At 32.6% G+C, this 14,848-nt stretch overlaps 2 protein-coding genes across 3 annotated transcripts; both read left to right on the plus strand.

Moving 5' to 3' along the window:
* Positions 1-2,561: 2,561 nt before the first annotated feature.
* On the plus strand, positions 2,562-7,010 carry LOC107003143. Its single transcript, XM_015201409.2, has 8 exons — positions 2,562-2,832; positions 3,733-4,227; positions 4,482-4,656; positions 4,976-5,273; positions 5,566-5,638; positions 5,726-5,816; positions 6,046-6,125; positions 6,362-7,010. The coding sequence occupies exons 1-8, from the start codon at positions 2,734-2,736 to the stop codon at positions 6,620-6,622; spliced, it is 1,572 nt and encodes a 523-aa protein (XP_015056895.1). The 5' UTR covers positions 2,562-2,733; the 3' UTR covers positions 6,623-7,010.
* A 788-nt stretch (positions 7,011-7,798) lies between these two features.
* Positions 7,799-12,531, plus strand: LOC107004813 (yrdC domain-containing protein, mitochondrial). 2 transcript variants are annotated; one of them, XM_015203174.2, is made up of 5 exons: positions 7,799-8,039; positions 8,656-8,893; positions 10,671-10,846; positions 11,092-11,383; positions 12,125-12,531. In XM_015203174.2, the coding sequence occupies exons 1-5, from the start codon at positions 7,967-7,969 to the stop codon at positions 12,189-12,191; spliced, it is 846 nt and encodes a 281-aa protein (XP_015058660.1). In that variant the 5' UTR covers positions 7,799-7,966; the 3' UTR covers positions 12,192-12,531. The 2 variants fall into 2 exon arrangements, with proteins under 2 accessions (XP_015058660.1, XP_015058661.1); XM_015203175.2 differs by having other exon boundaries at positions 7,906-8,062.
* The last annotated feature ends 2,317 nt before the right edge of the window (positions 12,532-14,848 follow it).

The raw sequence follows: 14,848 nt of genomic DNA on the forward strand, positions 1-14,848 counted from the left end.
GGGTCTAAAATACTAATTTGAAAGTTCCGACCTCGATAAACTCGATTTCAAATTGATTGATATGATTATATGAGTCTTTTAATTTTGAAAAATAAAATTTTTTTGAGCGTGCATCGTAGATTCACTTGTAAGGGTGGATGCTACTCTTAACTATTGAGTTTATTTGAATATAACATTTTGATACAAAGCATAAGTATGTTAAAATTCACTTACTTTTTTTCTTTAACATATACTAAATTTGAATTCATAATTTTAAACGTATGATATAAATTTTGAACTACCAAGTCAAAACCATGAATTTATCGATGATCGCTTGAAACTAATACAATTAAATATTTTATCAATCCGTGATATTCAAATAAAGTTTTTAAATCATCACAGTCTTAATTTTAATAATGATAATAGATCGACAGTCGCACAATTTATTCAAAAAATATATATTATCTTACTCCGTATTATATTATATATATAAAAGTAATTTAATTATAAAATAATTTTTTTTTACCGTAGAAATATAAATATTTCAAACTAATTATCATATTTTTCTTTTTTTAAACGTTATATTCAGTTAAAATATATCACATAAATTAAATAAAAATACATCAACTCCTGTCCTACCCCAAACGCCCGGACTGATCCCGGCCAACAGGGGTAGGTATTGATAAAAAAAATTAAAAATTTAGTAATATAACACATGTCACAATTCAATATCTTCTATATTTATTTATTGGTTTTATAAATTATTTTATTTTATTTTTATTTTTATAGTAGGCCTAATAATTAAGAGATTAACCTATCTAAAACCAATTATTGTTTGCTTTTTACAATGCATCACACGTATTAAAAATTATCATATCAATTGACTAATTTTAAACGAAAAGAAGTATTTTAAATTTGACACATGGGGTAATATGATCCACATTTTCTTTGAAAATGCACTTTTAAAACGTATTTTCCATTAATGAATATAATTATTTAGGTAATGCAAATTAAATTCTGTTAAAATACTGCATTTGGTATTAAACAGTTCTTTTAAACAACTTTCACCATAAGAAATCATGACCTAAAATTATTCCATTTTAAGAACTTATTTATTTATCTTTCTCATTAATTAGATGTGTCATCATCGCCCTGACGTAATTGATAAAAACAGTTATTATTATGTGATTAGAAAATTGTGAAAACAATTTCTTACATAAATACTAAATAAAATTGCGTATAATAAATCCTACTATGATCCGCTGCACAATGAGAACTTATTGCATCGATATATGTATATTTTTTCAATTTTTTTTAGAATCAACCGGTTTTTTTTTCACTATTACAACAAATTACGAAGGAGATCTTGAAGCAACGGTAACATTATTTTCTTATGACCTAGAGCTACGTCACTAATTCAAATCGTGAAAGCAATTATTAATGCTTGCATTAGAGTAAACTATCTATATGACACTCATTTCTGCAAATATAAAATGTTTTATGCATCGAACTGTCTTTATCATAATAACACGTAAAGGAATTAATAGAGTTCGAATTAAATTAAATAGAGTAAACTTAATACATTTTTTTCCCCTTTTTAGATAGATAGAGAATATTAGTTTAATAAGCACATTGGTAAACATTAGACAACAAAGTTAAAATTGTGTCACTTCTGACTGGACTATTGTGAGTGGTTTACATGTAGAATTTATGCATGGAATAAATTAAAGCTAGGGAACAAAAATAAATATTTGGAATAATATATTAACTGTATCTACGCATAATAAAAACTTAGTGCATTAATTTTTTTATGTTATTTAATTTTAAATCGTTTTTAGCAGGTTAGCTAGACGATTTAAGGTGATTTCTGTTTTATCATGTCAATGTATAATCGTTACTCTACATTTAAGGGTGCAACCTATTACATAATCATCGAAAATGAATTAAAAATTTTCAGGTTCATATTCTAACAGAAACAACATGAGTTGATATAGAGTACATTTCAACTCATGATTTCATCTAAACTCGATAATTTTGATTCGGACTCTATATATATTTATAAAAAATTAATAACAATAATAATACTAATAATATATCTGAAATGTGATTCCATAAGTGAAATTAAATAAGATAGAACGTACGCATTTTTTTTATCTCTACCATTGGAGGGTAGAGCCTAAATAAGTATAAATAATTAATTTCGAACTTGATAAATTAAATAAATTATGTGAAAAATTCATAATTGAAATCCAAAAGTATAAATTCTAAATAGTACCACTACAATGTGATCCTGCAAATAGAGTCTGAAAAAAATCAATATATATACAAACTTTATCTCTATTTTCAAAATAAAAAATAATATATAAATAATTTTCGATAGATCATCGATTCAACGAAGTATTATCAGTTAGCACAATTTAACATGGTTTTAATTTGCATGACATTTGCCCATACTATTGCAAAAAAGGTAGTGGAGTGATGAGTGTAAGTGAGCCCACACTTTTGGGGAGTGGGAAAAATGATAAAAAAATATATAAATAGTAGAGCCTCTCATTACTTTTTCCTTTGCCAATTCATAAATAATTTTATTATACAAAGTAACAAACATTCTGATTCTCAAAAAAAAAAAAAAAAAAAAACTCCCATTACACCTTTTTTTTTAAAAAAAATCTTTTGTTATTTTCACTCTTTTCAAGATTTTCAAATTTTAAGTAAACAAAGTGTATTATTAGTAGATTGTGGAATATTTGGATCATGAGTGAAGAACATAAGGAGAAAATCATGGCTGAGGTTGTTGATAATGATGAAAAAATTGGTGTTTGTGAAAATGATTTTGTCATTTCAACACCTAAGGTGACTATGTTTTCTATTTGATTTGCTTTTTTTTTTTAATTGTTTTGTTGTTGTTGTGCTTTCATTTCTTGTTTATCACGCGCGTAACTGGTTCATCTGAATTTTTTTTGTCGAAAAATTATACTGTATATTCATGTCAAACATTATTTTTTATGTATATATAGTAGATATACCAACCTCAACTTGTATGAGACTGAGGCGGGGTTGTTAGTTGTTGTTGTTAGAGGCGGATCTAGGATTTTTAGCTCGATATTTTTTTTGTTCTTAGTATTTAATCTATTATATTTATTTACTATTTATTGAAAATTTAGTGGATTTTTACACGAATTTATACTTCACGTGAAAAGTAATGAGTTCAGATGAATCCGTTGTATATATAGTAGATGTACCAACCCCGACTTATTTGAGACTGTCGGAGTATATTTTGAATTCCCTTAGTGAAAATTCTGGCTCTGTCGCAGTATTTATCACACAGTCTTTTGTTTTCTTAATTTTGGTTGGTTTGATAAGAAGGAGAAATGAAAAGATAAGTTTATGAATCTTTTGTTGTTTTTGTGTACTTCTGTGTAACTGTGTTTTTTTTTTTTTATCTTGGCTGTTTGTTTGTCTATTTGTAACTTGTTGTATGTAACTTTTTGAAGGGGAGCCTTAGAGCGCAACGGTAAAAGTTGTCTCTGTGTGACGTATAGGTTACGAGATTTGAGTGTAAAGACATGTTATTATGTTCTTTTTCTAAATGTGGTTTAGGACTTGGGAGTGTTATGAATTTGTAGTGTAATTGGAGATGTTGATCAAGTTCTTGAAGTGAATTTGCTTTGTGTTTCGACAAAATTAGGACCCCGAGTGCATTTCTTGATTACTAGTTTACTGAACGAACTTGTTTGTATCTTCGTTGTACAGATCGAGAGGTCATCCACGATTACTGAAGAAACAACACATGCTAAACATTGGAGGAAACCAAACCTATCCTTAGACATACCTTCAAGAACGTTAGACGCGTCTCCTCAAGAGTTAGTTCAGATTAAAAGACCATTCACGCCTACACCGAAGAGGGTGAATTTCCTTTTAACACCTAGTACTTGTGATTCAAGAATAACTACTTCATCACCAGGTCCCTCCCCGTGTCGTGGAAAATCAACCATTAGAAATCTTTTCCCTAAACTGAGCTTGAAATCACGTATGAATTCGGATACAGAGAAGGTAACTGTACCGGATTCAGGTTCAGTTGCTGCAGTTGTGCCACAACAAGAGAAGGTATCCATTTCAAGGTCATGGTCACTCACTAAAATGTTTACGCCTCGCATCAAGAGGACCTCGTCTTTGCCCGTTACACCAATTTCACATTCAAATCCTGAGTCTATTAGTGGAAGCATCAACAACTCTCTAACACTTGGTGTAAGTTCTCGCGACATTTGCTTGATTGATTTCGTATTAATATATATATACTTCCTCCGTCCCAATTTAAGTATCTTGTGTTCCTTTTTAGTCTGTTCCGAAAAGAGACTCTTTCTATATCTAACATCTTTAGTTTAAGACCATAAGGTTCAAAAGTCTTAAACTAAGACACTTAAATTAGGACGGAAGGAATAGTTGAATTCTTGATACTTTTTTGATGCATTCATATGAAATACGATATGTTGTTATTGCAGACGAAGGAAACACATGTGTGCATATCACGATCGATGTCTTTACCAGTTATTAACAAAGAAAAAGAGGGAAGCAATAGGAGAGTAGAATTTTTCTTTCGAGTTATTCCTTCAACGCCTCAAGTGAAGGATGTGGATTCTTCCTCAGTTCCAGCTACGAGTCCTACGAAAGTACCTGGTAAACAATTGCTTCAAATCAATTTCATAATTCTTGTTAGATTTTGGTTTTAAGCATTCATAGGCTTTGATGTATTACTCTCTCTGCTTCAATTTGTTTGTCTGGTTTTGACTCGACATGACACGGAGTTTAAGAAAGTAAAGAAACTTTTGAATCTTACGGTCTTAAGCATGTCATGTGAAAGAGTTGCCATAAAAGGAACAAGACGTTCTTTTGAAATGGACTAAAAAGGAAAGTAAGACAAAACAAATTGAAACGGAGGGAGTGTTAAAAGAATCCACCGTTTTGATGTACCCTTTCGATTATTTTTTTCTGTCAGAGGATAATGAGCAGGGTGGTGAAGATATACCAGAAGAGGAAGCTGTTTGTCGAATTTGCCTCGTTGAGTTGTGTGAAGGCGGAGAGACGCTGAAGATGGAATGCAGCTGCAAAGGCGAACTCGCTTTGGCTCATCAAGAATGTGCTTTAAAATGGTTTAGTATCAAAGGTAACAAGACATGTGATGTGTGCAGACAAGAAGTCAAGAATCTCCCCGTTACACTCTTGCGTATGCAAAGTGTTCGAAATGTAAATGCAGGATCCAATAGGTTCCGACATATGGAGTTAAACGGACACAGGTAAATGTCTTTTCATCATTTCAACATACACCCTTCTACTTTTCGTAGAAATTTTAGCAGCTAAGAAATAAAAGATTCCACCTTTCCTCACGTTTGAACGAAAAAGTCATGTTCCGTTCTTGATCAGCAAACAACATTGTTAAGACCTCTCTTCTCGTTCCTCGTTTCTCTGCTTATCCTACTGGTTTCTTTCAACTATAAATACTAAGATCGCGCTGTTACTTTCAATAAAACGTCTTTGTCAGTGACAACTCAATAAAATTCGGTTTCTGAGTTTTGCTACACTGGACAGGGTTTGGCAGGAACTACCAATTCTTGTTATTGTCAGCATGCTGGCCTACTTTTGTTTTCTTGAGCAGCTACTGGTATGTTTAGAAGATTTTCGTTATCTCGAGAGAAAACAGTCATCTAACGTATTTATCGTACTAAATTTGAAGTTGTCCCGTCTGCAGGTTGGGAAAATGGGTACCGGTGCAATTGCTATTTCACTTCCCTTTTCTTGTGTACTAGGCCTACTCGCGTCAATGACATCTTCAACTATGGGTATGTGATTTATCATTAACGGTAACATTTAACAAGCTTTGATCTATCAATTACATTAGTCTGAGTCATAACTCAAGTGCACTTGCCAATTCAGCGGAAATCAACTAATTAGGAAAGAAGATATATACATTGGATCTTCGTTTGGTTATTTCTCGAAAAATGTTGTCAAGGATCTTATGTCCATCGTGTCTTTTTTTGTATTTTGACTATGGTTTTATCTACGGTGCAGTTAAGCGAAGGTTTGTTTGGGTATATGCATCGGTCCAATTCGCCCTAGTAGTACTATTTGCACATATCTTCTACTCTTTGGTAAGTTAATACTCCCTCCGTCTCATTTTAAGTGTCTTATATTGCCTAAGAAAGATGTTGTCGCTTTAGAAAATCAATAGAGGATTGGATTACTCCGAAACTTTCAAGAACTTTATGGCCAAACGCCCCCTTAAAATGAGAGAAACGGAGTACCTAATGATATTGATGGAAATTGTGTTTTCGAGCTTACTAGACATACTGAACTGATTAAATTTTACATCTGTATGATGTATTAGGTTCGCGTTCAACCAGTTCTTTCGATTCTGCTATCAACATTTGCTGGCTTTGGAGTTGCAATGAGTGCAAGTTCGTTACTCGTTGAGTTCTTTAGATGGAAAAGGCGACGAGCAGCCTTGTTAGAACAGCAGCAGAATGCAGAGATGGTTTTGCCTCCAGGAGGATGGCCACAGATGAATCAACCTGCTACAACGTCTCGTATAGGTCCTCAAAATCATCAACACGATATAGAAAATCCCGAGACGTTTAGTTGGAGCTAGATTGTGTCTTATGTTACTGTTATAGCCAAAAAAAGAGTTGAGTGATTTGTTCATACAGAGTTGTGGAGATTGATGTTTAGTACAAGTTAGAAACTTATTGTGTTTTACTCTAAGTTGTGCGGACTCTTCACTTTCCATGCCGCATCCGTGTCGGATTCTCCAAAAGTACACTATTTTTTGGAGAATGTGACGCGCACCAGTAGACATTTTTGAAGAGTCCGACCAACATAGGTTCTACTACAGGAAAAACAGATATAGTTGATGTTGTTTGTATTGCTGAAAGAATATGTAAAAAGTGAAATGCATATATAAGTAGAAGAGAGTATAGAAAGGAGTTTTATGGAAAAATTACGATTTTACGAGTCATCGTGAACGACTTTAAGTACAATATTCATTCCATATGTTTTTAAACTTGTTCACAAGACATGCCGGATGGACAAACTTGCCTTGTTCACCGATCGTCGGATGGGAATGATCAGGTCAGTTTGTACCTCGACTAATTCCACGAGATACCTGTCAGCTCCCACTAGGTAACTCTATCCATCAAGAACAAGAATAAGGCAAATTGGACGAATGATTTAAAGCACAATTTTTTAGTCTATCTATGTTTTAATTGTTCACAAGTCATATCAGATTGATAAGATTCGTTTGCATTATTCAACTTTCCACAAATCATGCAGAACTGATAAGACTGATTATATTTTCATTCTACTAATCTCATTAAATTATCGACAAGTCTTATCGTATTGGTCCAACTAGCATATGTTGTTAAATTATTCTTTAGATGAATTAAAGCATTTTATGTCAAGGTAAAAATAAAAATAAAAATTAGGATACCTAGTGAGATTTAATTGAAGAAAAAAAAACCCTAATTAACTTAATCCCATGACATTTAGAAGGAAATTGTTTTCTAGCAAATATTTTGTTATTTTTAAACTAAAACTAAAACTCGAAATCAAACTCATACATTCAATAACAACTCTTAGGGATCGTTTGATATGCTGCACAAATATATAATTCTTTGATAAAAAGTTAATATTCTCTCTATCTTAATTTATATATAATTTGTATTTCAAAAGTCAAACCTTTTATTTTAACGTGACTTTAGAGTTAGACCTACAATTTTTATTTTAATTGTAAATTCTCGTCTCCAATCGATTAGCTGAGCTACGAAGATTTCGGTTGTACCAATTTAGACCTCATGACATGTTAAGGTTGATAAAATGTGTGTAGCAATTGGCGGCTAAACCTCCAAAAGAAATAGGGCTTACATAGTCTGTAAACTACACTTTTCTTGAGATATATAAAAAAAAAAACAGAGCAAAGTTGCAGCAGGGCAGCTTGATGAATTGCAGCAGACCCACAAAAATAGCCCAAATTCTGCCTATTTTCAACTCTTTCATATACCCTTCTCGAGGTGCTGTTTCATATTCACTCATCGTTAGTCTTCTGCCTCTTTTCTTCTTTTATTATATACTCTTGTATGTTTATGTTTTACAACTTTATCTGTGGAATAAAAATGCTTTCTTGGAGAAAAATTAAGTGATTTTTGATATATTTGGTTAGTAAAGAATATTTGTGTATAATCTAGACAAATACTATGAGGATGTGATGAGTATAGGTGTGGGGGTGATGGGGATGGGATATGAGAGGATGGGGGTGGAGTATTGTGGAGAGAGTGTGCTTGGTATGAATAAAAATGCAATCTTGGAACATAAGTGATATATTTTTATGTTGACCAGTAAAAAGACTTATTTTCTTGTATTCAGTACATGTTTAGAGAGTATTATTCTAAAATTATTTGTATATAATCTAGTGGATACTATGAGGGTGAGCTGGGTGCAGGTGTGTGGGGGTGGAGGCTATGAGAGGATGGGTGGAGTATGGTGGAGATAGTGTGGGGGGTGGGTGGGGGGTCTCCTAGGCTCCTACCAAACATACCCTTAGTCTTTCTTATAATTTTTGTTTCCAGTTTAGCTTAGACCTTACAAAGATTAAAACTTTTTGGTTTCTTGTTTTACTTTTGTGTTCAGGGGTGGAAAAAATTGGATTTTTGAACTTGTGGGCAAGAAGTAGGAAGGGTTTAAGTGCAGTTAGTGTGAAGAAAATGGGTTGGAGTTTGGAGAATCCTGATGGGGATGTAGAGACTAAGAAGGTTTCTGTATCTCCTGCAACAGAAGATTATGGTCAAGAGGCAATTGAAGCTATCAGGGCTGGGAAAGTCATAGCTGTTCCCACTGACACACTATATGGCTTTGCTTGTGATGCTTGGTATGCCGCTACTTTGCTAATTTTCATTTGTTGATAAGTTTAAGACATCAAAAATGTTATGTTAGATATATGGTAATGTAATTTTATGAGTATGCTTGGTACAAATAAATTCGGAAACAACCTCTCCATCCATAAATGTAGGGGTAAGGACTGTGCTACCCTTCCAGATACAAAAACTCTTCCAAAACTCATTTAAATACCTCAAGACCTGAGCCAATAGTCCTACTAACCCAAAAGTCAAGTTACAAAACTGATGGATCTGATGAAATTCCATTCCGAGACTACACGAGGGATTGCAACTTAGAATGTTGTCTTTGCTGCTTGGTACAAATAATCTGTTAGTACTCTTGAGTCTTGGATTTTGGTCTACTTTATATTGGAAAAAAAAGAAATAGATTGGAGATGGTGTTATCAAAAGTGCGTGTAAACCCTGAAGTGAGGCGCAAAACACGTCGAGTGCTTCGCCTTGCTTTGCAGGCGCATCAGTCCTTGTCAATGAGCGATACTAATTGATATTTCAGCTTATCGATTTTGTTTTCTTTTTTCATTTTCTTTGTTCAAGTACTTGTTATGCATGCTATAATTATTATAATTATTAGTCTTGGACTGTACATACATTTTTGTAATTTTTTTTCCACTTGTGCCTTTCTGTATTAAAACCCACACTTTATTTTTGCACTGAAAGCCTCAACAAACCTTAGAGGTTGTTCTTTCCTTTTTGCTGTTGATAACACTGATTAATGAGGAAAGGGTAGAATTGAATTAAACAGCAGTCTTGGAGAGTAAACGTAAGAATTGTGCTGCAAAGTACTCTAAAGTGTGTTGTTGATATTTTTGCCTTAGGTTCAATGTTATTTTAGGAGCTTTGATTTTGCTTAGACGCCCGAATAATCTTTATTAAATTTCTTTGCTTGAAAAGATTGGCCTTTGATTCCATTGCCTTCACTTTGAAAAGCCAGTAGAAGAAACAACTAGGAGAGGTAGGAGGTCAAGGCATGACCTCTCTACTGGTAAAAAACAATTTAATATCATGAAGCCTATGTGGACAACGAGATGTTGTACAAATCAGTGCAATAAGAAATTTCAGTGCTAAAAGAATAGAGGAAACGCTCTGGAAGCAAAGCTCCTAGGCACACCTTTGTTACACTTTAGTAAATGGGTTCTCTAGTCTATGAATTAAGCTGTGTTTTGATGTTGGTATGATTTGAAGTCACTACACCGCATTGGTTTCAAATTGAATATGATGCTTTGGCTGAGGGCAAGGTGCAAAATCATCAAACAGCGTCTCAGGAATCTCTAGGAGACAGATTAATCAACTACATAGAAGCAGTAGAAGGTGGTTTTATTAGTGATAGCCAAACATGCTTTTAGCTGACTATGAAACTGAGAACATAAGTGACATTGAGGAGAGCCATCAAGGCCATGACTCCTTAAGGAAGATTGATGGCATTTTTCTTTGTGCTAGTGAGTTCATGTAGTCCTCCGTATGAAGAAGGCTTTTCTTTTTGCGTGAAATTTGTATATGGAGTTCATCCTTTTTCATTGTTTAGCAATCAAAGTGGCAATTACATGATTTTATATATATATTTTAAAAAGCCTATCCTTCATAGACTATTGCATTAACTTCTTGACTGAACAGAAAGTTTCAAACATTCTTGTTGTTTCACTGTTCGTTTGACCTAGAAATTTATCAAAAATACAATTTACTTTGTTGTTTATTTATCTAAGTCGTATTTATGGGAAGTCTGATTTAATTTTATATGATGAATTGCTGTAGTTCTGCTGAGGCAGTGAATCGTATTTATGAGATCAAAGGACGTAAGCATACAAGTCCTCTGGCTATTTGTGTTGGCGATGTTCATGACATAAAACATTATGCTGTGACAGATCATCTGCCTCTTGGCTTGCTTGACTGCCTGCTTCCTGGACCCGTGACTTTGGTCTTAAGGCGAGGTTAGTAGTTAAATGTTATGTCAATAAATGCTGCATTCACGGGTATCCTTCAGAGGTTAAATATCTTAAGTTAGTACTGCTTCATTGTATCATACTAACTGTAAGTAACTTGTTGATACACTTGAATAAGGAGCAAGATGAGTCGCTCTCCTAGGCAAACACTGGCCCATGTTCAGTAGTTTCAGAAACTTTTATCTTTCTCTTATGAATCTTCTGTACTGGATTCTAATTCAGATATTCTGCAGGTGAGTCAAGTATCCTTGAGAAGTCACTAAACCCTGGATTAGAGAGCATAGGGGTTCGAGTACCAGACTGTAACTTCATCAGGGTGATTGCCCGTGGTTCTAGAAGTGCCCTTGCACTTACTAGTGCAAACCTCAGCGGACAACCTAGTAGCATAGACATCAAAGATTTTGAGAACCTCTGGGAGCACTGTGCATATGTCTATGATGGCGGAATTCTTCCAGCTGGGCGAGCTGGATCGACAGTGGTGGATCTTACTAAGCTGGGGAAGTACAAGATTCTAAGACCTGGAAGGTAAGCTTCCAGTACCTAAGGACTAGGGTGCAAACTACTGTTGAGATGAACTGATATCTTTCTGAGAATGCTTCAAAAGAGTAGATTTCTTAAATGAATGAGTTGAACCAGAAAACACTTGAGCTGATGCTTATTAATTTAGAAAAGTAGAGATCCTAGATTCTTAAGCATGCTTGAACTTGGCATTTGTATAAAAGTCGTCTTATTAATCGTGTGTCGGGAGGGGCATTGAAAGCATCAGCTTCCCTGGAGATGTCACCTCCCACCAGCAATAAGTACTGATACCAGTACCACCAGATAACTCTATCCACCAAGGCTAGGACAAAAGGGAAGAAACTAAAGAACGCAAAGACCATGCCACAAAAGATCCCTTTGGAGGATTTTCAAAAAAATTGGAAATGCTTAATACATCATTTTCCACTCAATTCATTCTTCTAACAAATGTCATCTCTCTTTTGCCTAGTTCATCTTTATGGCTTATGTGTTCTAGTCCATATATTCTTATTTGTAGTCATGACATCTTCCCTTTTATGTTTTTGCCACAAAAAATATTTTGTTTGAGCCTTCGAGGGACAAAACGACCTTCATGTCTCTAGTATTCTGTCTGGTGCAACTCCTCTAGACAATGTCTGTCATGCACTTGTTGTATACAATCTATTCATCATTTTTTTGCCGTTTGGACTAGAAAGTCATTATACTACTTTTGTGCTTAAACTTGATGAATTACTTTACTTATGACAGTGCAAAGGAAGAGACTGTTGCTATCCTTGAAAGACACTCACTACTGGAAGATGGAACTGGAGCTTAGCAAGCCGCTGCTCAAGTTGAAGCTGTTCAGCCAGACGAGCCTCGTGCCTGAGTTTGTAAAGTACCACTCATAAAAACTTGATTCGATGCAGTTGTGCTTCCTTTGTGTCTATGGAAAGGTTTCGTCCTTCTCTTTGAAGTCGAAATCAAGTCGAGTAGAGGAGAGGAACACACCTTTGTTTATGCATTGTTTAGTTTGTCAATGGAAGTGTTCCAGTCAGTTACTAAATAGGATTCAAAGTGTGTTTTATGATTTCCCATTTGAGAGCATTTACTATGTAATGAATCATTTTTTAACATGAAAATATCATAATTTTGAATTTTTTGACTTCTGAGACTCATTAGTGTCTTGCTTATGAATAATGAATGGAAAAAGTTCTATTTATTTCTCAAAAATGTCAAATGATTTTGATTTACTCAATGTCTTTTTCTTTTTTTGGGTAGAAAAATTTACTCCAATGTCAAGTTGGTTTTATTTGTTAAAAGTTATGCTCAATCAAGATTATGCAATAGTATATCATTTAGAATTTCAAATTATTTTATCATTTTAAAAATTTAAGATAAGAATCAAGAATTCTTCGAAAACAACCTCTCTATAGGTATAATCGTATAAAGTTTGCGTTCGATGTATCATTTTCAAATTTTACTTGTGAAATTTTGTTGGATATGTTGTTGTTAGAAGTTCAAGATAAATTAATTGTCCTTTTCTCGTTTTTATCCTTACTTGTAACTGTTTCTGGATAGTATTGTCACTTTAATTATTGGGTAATAACACATAAATAGAGTAAATATTTGTGGAAGGGAAATTACATCTTAATCATATATTATTATAAGTGGGAAGGTTTTGAGTTCAAAGTTGGATTACTAAAATGCCCTTCACTTATTTATTAAATTAGAAAAATGTCATTTACAAAATTTAAAAATTAAATAAATAATGATAGCAAAACAGTTTTTTTTTTTAATCTTTAATTAGTGATCCTTTGAGTTTCTGCAGTTAAACTCATTCCAAGCGCACTTAATGCTTCACACTAAATTCAATACTTAAGATTGAAGATAGATAGTCATAATCTCCTTGATTACAATCCAAAAACGTTTCAACTCATATTTTTCTTATTTATTGTTGATTAATGTTTATATAATTTTCTCCACCTTTTCATATTCTTTACATTACAAAATTCTATATAGGTATACAATAAGTTTTCTTTCTCTCATCTTCCATTCATTCTCATTCTGCTAGAGATTCTTTTTTTCCAGGTATATCAATCCTTTTTATATATGTATGTGTGGTTTAAGCCTCAATCTTAGTATGTTTAGCGATATAGTGTTTGATATGAAAACGGAATGATTATTTTTAAATTAGAACTATTTATCCCAATTTCTTAAATTTTTCTTTTGGTTCATATAATTAATTTTCATCTTATGGAAACAAAGATCAAAAGATATTCAAAAATGAGAACAATCTTCGTCAATTTTTTCTATTTTCATTTAAAAAATACTATTGTATATTTAAAAAAAAAAAAGAAAAAGAAGAAGAATGCAATTCATATAAGCACAAAAGAAAAAGATTCTCATATTTGTGATTTCAGCAATAACTAGAATTGCATTTATTTCTTCTTCATGTCTTTGCTACTTTCGTCAAATCTGTTTATTATTTTTTTCGAGTAGAAATTCATTGTAAACTACTTCAATAAATAAGTTGTTTGATCTGGAAAAATAATTAGTTATTCATAGACATATTCATACATTAGAGATTAAATCATAACTAAAATTGTTAATTTCTGCATTTCTTATTTTATAATTGAACTTTATAAAGAAAAATTTAAAATAAAAATATTAAGGGACAAACGTGCAACGCACGTTCTAGATACTAGTATATTATTATAAGAGGGAACAAAAAAAGTTAAAAGTTGAATTACCATTTTATCCTACACTAAATAAAATTATATATTATATAAGAGGGAACAAAATCATATATTATTATAAGAGGGAACAAAAAAGTTAAAAGTTGATTACCATTTTATCCTACACTAAATAAAATTATATATTATTATAAGAGGGAACAAAAAAAGTTAAAAGTTGAATTACCATTTTATCCTACACTAAATAAAATTATTATAAAAATATTAATTAAATATTCTATCATTAATGAAGAAAATCATCATATTCAACACTACACCATAATGTACACATACATGGCATATTTAAATTTTAATAAAAATCAATTAAGTATTTGGGCATACAAAGAGGTGAATTAATATGCTTGCAATTGTCATTTATTTCAGCATTTTCAATACTTTAAAATAACTTTTCATCTTACTAAATTAATTCAATGTTTGTAAGGTCTTTTCAACTTCCAACTATAGTTATAGAATTTTATAAATAGTCACTTTAGTGAAGCATGGTAAATTCATTGAGATTTTCTTCTGCAGTTTCAATACCACATGTCCTCTTCTTCTTTTTCATTAGGGAAAAGGGTCTGATATACCCCTCAACTTTGTCATTTAGAGCTGATATACCCCTCGTTATAAAAGTGGCTCATATATGCCCTTACCGTTATACAAACGGCTCACATATACCCCTGCCGTTACAAAATGGCTCACATATACCCTTCATTTAACGGATTTTAAAAAATTAGTTTTAAATTTATATTTATTACTT

The sequence above is a fragment of the Solanum pennellii genome, chromosome 11 (genome assembly GCF_001406875.1).
Source record: "Solanum pennellii chromosome 11, SPENNV200".
In the NCBI taxonomy this organism is placed as follows: Eukaryota; Viridiplantae; Streptophyta; class Magnoliopsida; order Solanales; family Solanaceae; genus Solanum; species Solanum pennellii.

Coding starts and splice junctions, on each gene's coding strand:
- LOC107004813 (XM_015203174.2), top strand. CDS start 7,967: ATGAATTGCAGCAGACCCACAAAAATAGCCCAAATTCTGCCTATTTTC. Junction 8,040..8,655: donor TTTCATATACCCTTCTCGAG/GTGCTGTTTCAT, acceptor TTTTGTGTTCAG/GGGTGGAAAAAATTGGATTT. Junction 8,894..10,670: donor GGCTTTGCTTGTGATGCTTG/GTATGCCGCTAC, acceptor GAATTGCTGTAG/TTCTGCTGAGGCAGTGAATC.
- LOC107003143 (XM_015201409.2), top strand. CDS start 2,734: ATGAGTGAAGAACATAAGGAGAAAATCATGGCTGAGGTTGTTGATAAT. Junction 2,833..3,732: donor TTGTCATTTCAACACCTAAG/GTGACTATGTTT, acceptor TTCGTTGTACAG/ATCGAGAGGTCATCCACGAT. Junction 5,817..6,045: donor AATGACATCTTCAACTATGG/GTATGTGATTTA, acceptor TCTACGGTGCAG/TTAAGCGAAGGTTTGTTTGG.